Source organism: Cheilinus undulatus, linkage group 20, assembly GCF_018320785.1.
Source record: "Cheilinus undulatus linkage group 20, ASM1832078v1, whole genome shotgun sequence".
Taxonomy (NCBI): Eukaryota; Metazoa; Chordata; class Actinopteri; order Labriformes; family Labridae; genus Cheilinus; species Cheilinus undulatus.
Window position 1 is genome coordinate 22,431,011 of NC_054884.1, and position 6,000 is coordinate 22,437,010.

Consider the following 6,000-nt stretch of genomic DNA (forward strand, 5'->3'; position numbering starts at 1 on the left):
TAACTTTCATTGAACTGGTCCCTGATTTTCATCTTTTTGTTGCACAGAAGTCTCATCAGCTGATCATTGTGCAGCCGGGATCAGAGTCATCGTCATCCACATACAGCTGTGAGTCTGACCTGGAAATTCAGTGCCCTGTGCCATTAATGCTATTAGAACACACACATGCATGCTGGGTTTACTACAGCTGAGACTCAGCAGAGGCTGATTGCACAATTCATACAGGGTTTCACCTGGAGTTAAACGTACTGGTGCAGAGCCCTGACTAAAGTCAGAGAGCATAAGGAAGACTTATTCGCTGCTGCAGCTGCAATGTTGTCACTTACTTTAGGGCCAACCCTCTCCACTTAACTCATCAGCAGCATGCAGAAACAGGAGTCTGGCTTGACTATTAGGGAGGTAAGGTGTTTATTGTTGCATGCACAACTTAGACTTCACATTTGTACTGATAATTTTTCATAGGTCTGGCTGCAGACTGCAGATCTCACCCCTTGCAGACCTCTGCCATGAGACGCTGCCTCTGTCAGAACAAAAGGCACATAATTTGCTAGTACAACAATTTAGTATCTTTTTGAATTCAACTTAAATCATCTAACGAAGCCGAGCAGTTAAAGTCATGAAAAACACATTGATAACAGAACAGACTAAGCAAAATTTCAAAAATAAAACTGGTCTAATCCAGGATTAAAATTATGTATGGACCTGTTGTAGAGGTAGTTAGGCAATGGTTGCTCGCTGTAGCTTTATTAGCTTTAGCTTGAGCTAACATAGCTACGCTAGCTACTTAGTTAATATGACTACGTAAGCCAATGTAGTTGCGATAGATCTAGCTAAGACTTAAGATGCTGAAACAAGCATTCATTTGCATAACTGCCTTGAAAATGGGTCTAGCTTTAGCAAACGTAACATAATCTAATGTATATAATGTAGCATTGTTTGTTGTAGCTTTAGCTACGTGATTTGACTTGGAGAGTGTTGCTTTATTAGCTTCAGATTTAGCTATGTCACTCCTATGCTCTGTTTGCTCTGTGGCACTTATAAATGAAATTGAAAAAAATAAATCTAAGCCACGTTAGCTATGTCACCTGCGTAGCTAACGTAGCTTTGTTAGCTTTAGATTTAGCTACGTAGCATAAGTAGCCAACATTAGCTCTAGCCGTAGCTATTGTTAGCTGGTTGAGAGTGTTTTTCATGGAGGGCAAGCTTTTTTCCTGTAAGCAGACTGTTAACTCAGCTTTATTAAACATTTTGTAATCTGGTTTTTAAAGGTCAGATTTTTTACTCTTAACCTTTGGTATCCTTACCCTAACTAGTGGTTATATCTGGTGTTATTTTGAACGTTTTAGCTTGCATTTGGTTTGAAAGAGGGGCATCTGAGATCTGCTGTGCGCAGACTGCCTGGGCCAATTGTAACAGCTGCCAATCACGATATAAACATATTAATAATGTTACCAGTCTACACAAAAATAAATATCTTTAAACCTACATTATCACTGGTTATGGTTAAAGCCAAGACAAAATGAATGCTTGAAATTAGACTTATCATGGCTTGTTACTTTAATATCTTCCAATTTCTCAGCTCAATAGTTGGGGACTAGTCTCCTATTGAAATGGTCACTTGTTGCATCCCTACTGCATTTAAATGTTTTGATATTAAGGGTCATTTTATGACCCCATAGAAGCATGCTTTATCTGTTGATTGTTATTATTTTGAGGATGTGACATTCTGACACTAATAGCCAGCAGCCATAGCGGCATGATTTTTTTAAATCACATTGAATATATGAGATGGATGAGGCCATTAACAGGTGAGGTTCCAGGCTAGTGTTAAGATGATTCATCACTGGGATTGAATTAGCTCACTAAACTAAAATTAATCATTTTAGTAACCCACATTTGCTCAAGTTATCCACAAAGTAATCTCAATCTGTCCCTTTTTAAAAAGTGCTAAATCAGTATACTTTACTAGGAACTAGTTAAATTTAGTTTAAGTTCAGACTTCTTTTCTAAATAAGCTGTAGTGACTAAATGGTCCCCACAAGCATAGATGTTCTGTCAGGTGTGCATGTCTCAGTACTTTTCTTTACACGGGCTCGATGGCATTTGTTCCTGTGGGTACCGGTTGGAAAGTGACACAGTAGTGAAATGGCAGATGCTGCCAGCCAAAATGAGACAGGTACCTCAACATGAGCGAGGGGAGTGACTGGCCAGAAGAACGAGTGTGAAAGAAGCGTTGCTGCGCAATAATGGCCAAGAGAAAATGTCAGAGTAGAGCGAAGGGGAAATGCCAAAATGAGTTGGCCACAGAAAAGAGAGGCTGCTGCAGCATGAGGAGAGCTGACGGTTTGAAACAGTGAAAGAGGCTCTGAGTATCAACCCCTCCTCCAACCTTCTCCCAGCATCCCAATTTGCACTGCTGCATATTTAATGTAACTTGTCCTCTTCCACGTCCTTTGGCACTCACAGGGCAGGTAATCGAGAAGCCCGCCACCCCCTCCCTCCTTCTCTATCCGCTTCCATTCACGTCTTCCACACCATTGACTAAAATAACGCATTTTTCTTTTTTTTCTTTTAGCCATATTATATATAATTGCCTTGCAATGTATTGTGAACACTCTAGCTACAGTATATATTGTTTTCTTTATGTGTCGGTCTGAGTTACAGCCTTAAAGGGAAATTACGCTCTTTTAAAGGTTTGAGCCCCTGATTTAGTTCCATTCTCTCTAACTGAGCTAAAGAAATCTCTGTGGATGTTTATACTAACTTTAATGTCAAGGTTTAGTAGAAGTTTGTTTTAGTTGTCTTTTGTTTTTTTCCCTGTTGCCACTTTTGTGGCCCAGAAGAGCTACAGATTAATAGATTTTTTTTTTTTTTTTAACTTGCTTGCTATTCTGTGTAATTTATGCAAGCCACAGAAAACAACCAAAGAATCGTGCCAAGAAAGACAGACTCTGCATCTGCATGTTGGTAAAACATCCTGGTACGACCCCATTTCCTGAAAAGTATCATTATTTTTTTCAAATTCACCATGCTGTTGAAGAAAAGTGATGCTACAAAGTGGTAAAAATCACTGTGTCTAATGTTTTTAAGTGTGCTGCTGGTGTCAAATCATAATGAGCTTATCATTTTCCAAAAACATTCAAATTTCTCAATTTCAAAGTCTGATGGGTTGTCTTTGTGCTCTTTTCCATTAGATATGGGATTTCAATGTTTTGCAATCTCAAAATTCACTGAAGAATTTCTTTTCTGAAATTACTACATTTTCCATCAACACTGATTATCTACACAATCCAAATGAATAGTCAAATTCTCTTTAAAGGCTGGTCTCAAGTGTATGAAGAGCATAAAACGGATCATTTAAAACGGCAGATGGGTAGGTGCAAGCTTATGACAGGGCCGAAACAAATAGAATAATACAAAATAGGATATATATATTATAGATAAAACCTTAAGTAGGTTGGCAAAAGTAAAACAATCAGACTGAAAATGGCCATTTAAATGGTGTTTTTTAGACAGGATGTTATGTTATGGGTGTCTGGTGGGAGGGAATTCCAAAGGTGGGGAGCATGGCACCTGAAGGCTATAGATCCCATGGTGGTCGAGCAGGCTGAGAGTGAAAGAGGGGGCATTGATCTGCAGCAGGTCTGAAAGGTATGCAGGTTATGGATGGCCTTGAAGGTGACAAGCACAATCTTTAAGTAAGTGTGGTAGTTGAACCAAATGATCCAAAAAGAAGGGGTTGCAGTGTTATACCGGCAAACATAGTGACTGTCCACAAAGGTAATAAACTACAAACATGATACAAGTCAGCAGTTTTAACATAATAATCCCACAAATGTAATAGCAGTTGCCTACTGCAAACATAGTACAAATGTAATAGCTATTAAATTTGCAGGGACTTATTATGGGAAGGTTAAGATCTCCAGCTTTTAAAATAAAATTATTTTCCACATATGTAATATGAACATGAAAACTTGTGGTTCAAGTCAGCTTAAGCTCAAGTATCATCAAAAAACGTAGTCTTGTGAAACAGGAAGAATTTTTTTAAGAGTCTGTTTTAAAACATTTTAATCCACTCTGCTAAGATTCATGGCACATTTTAAGAGTCTTGAAAAAACTTCCTGTGTCACAGCAAACAAGAAATCGCCATAACTACATTTCTTGAAGTGACTCAAGCTGACTTGAACCCACTGGCTGTTGTAAAAAGGCTGCAACAATGACCACAACTTTTATTTTTCATGTTCACATTACATTTGAGGGAAGTTAAAACTATTTTTAAAAATTGAGCAGTTATTGCATTTGCATGCAGTAGTCAATCCAGAAAGTGACCAGAGTATAAACTAGAGCAGGGGTGTCCAAACTTTGGCCCAGGGGTCAATGCGGCCCATGGCCCATTTTTGATTGGCCCCCCAAAAATTCTTTAAGTTAAATGAATATGGCCCTCAATAGAGCATGAAGCTTGTCCTACACTGTATTATTACCCAAGCCGATAAAATCGGCAGGGTTATGTAAAGGGCTCCGTATCTTTGTTTCTTTGTTTCTTTGTTTGTATGTGTACAAGATAACTCGAGAACGGAAAGTCGGACCTTCACCAAACTTTCAGGGAGTATTGGGATAGTGACAGGGAAGAATCGATTAGATTTTGGTGATGATCCACACACCCGTTCGTTTTTCCTCGGACTTCGAAATTTTGAACACCATGGTAATCAATGGGAGCGTGAGTTCCTCGGTGGCGCTGCTTAGGCGTGGGTCTGCCGCCTCAGACGGCCGTTGTAGTTATTCTTAATTTCAGCACAAGGCAGTGTTACCATGCTAAGACTGTAAACAAACATTTTGACAAGTTTTTATGCTGTTTTTAAGGACTAAATTGGGCAAAACTATAAATAGTAAACACCTTGGCAACCAAAATAATAAAGATATCTTGATTTATAATGCCTGAATGGATTACAGCAGCAAATAGAAGCACTAATGGTGTTCTAGGCGCAGAGCCAGTGGTAGCCATAGCTGACCAGGGCCTGATTGGCCTCCCCAAAATCCTTAAAAATGATTGGCTATATATCTTGTCAGCCATCAGCTAGCCATTTAAGCATACCCAATCACTGAGCACATCTTAACCTACATTAGAATGGTTTTACTTACTTTAATATCAAAGTGAGGTATATGAAATTGGCCCCACCATCCTTTTATATTTCTGTATGTGGCCCCCAATGGAAAACGTTTGGACACCCCTGAACTAGAGTAGCAACAGAGTTGGGTGTGATCCATCATTTTAAAAACAGCTTATATAATTTTAAAACATGGCATCAGAAAAAAGTTGAAAAGTATGAAAGTACTGAAAATTTTGCCAACCTTAGTATCTTGTTTGTTTAACAGGTCTCGCCAGACGAGCTGCAGTGGTGACACGTGGTTGGTTGTTGGATACCGTGGCAACCTACACCCTCCAAAACTACAATAAGTACACAGTATAAGCAAGGGAACCAAATCCGCCCATACCCACAGCTGTTTATCATCTTCTCATCATCTATTTTTACAACTTCATTTTTAATGTTTCACTCTGTAACTGAAGTGTCATTCATCTGTGTTGATATCTTATAAACCCTTTCTGTGGTGTGTCTACATGATAACATGTATATAAAGTTTAATCTATGATAAAAAAGGGGTCTTATTTATTTCTGTGTTGAACCGATGTACCAACTCATGCACACTAGCTTTAGGTACAAGAGTAATAAAGCTTTACTGCTAATTAAAAAGTTACATTCAATGTACATTATAGTTCAGGAAACATTACTTTGTGAAGCCAAACACTGATAAAAATCACAGCTTTAGACTGAGAAATTTGTTTTAAAACACTGTAAAAACTAGTCAACCAACATTTTTCTATGAGGTAGGCTCAACTAAGACTAGTGAAAAATAGATCTGTGATAAAAACTGAACAAAAGAACGTTTAGTTCTCATCAAGGAGACTGGTTACTGAAATAATAGTGCTGGAATGTTGGGAAT

At 38.5% G+C, this 6,000-nt stretch overlaps 1 protein-coding gene across 3 annotated transcripts in view; it reads left to right on the forward strand.

Moving 5' to 3' along the window:
- The window catches only part of LOC121528827 (breast cancer type 1 susceptibility protein-like), a 42,102-nt gene extending 36,488 nt beyond the window's left edge, over positions 1-5,614 (forward strand). For all 3 annotated transcript variants that reach the window (XM_041816436.1, XM_041816437.1, XM_041816438.1), the window contains 2 exons: positions 48-108; positions 5,374-5,614. In XM_041816436.1, the coding sequence (XP_041672370.1) occupies positions 48-108; positions 5,374-5,468 (156 nt within the window). In that variant the 3' untranslated portion in view covers positions 5,469-5,614. The remainder of the gene's footprint in view (positions 1-47; positions 109-5,373) is intronic.
- Positions 5,615-6,000: the final 386 nt, after the last annotated feature.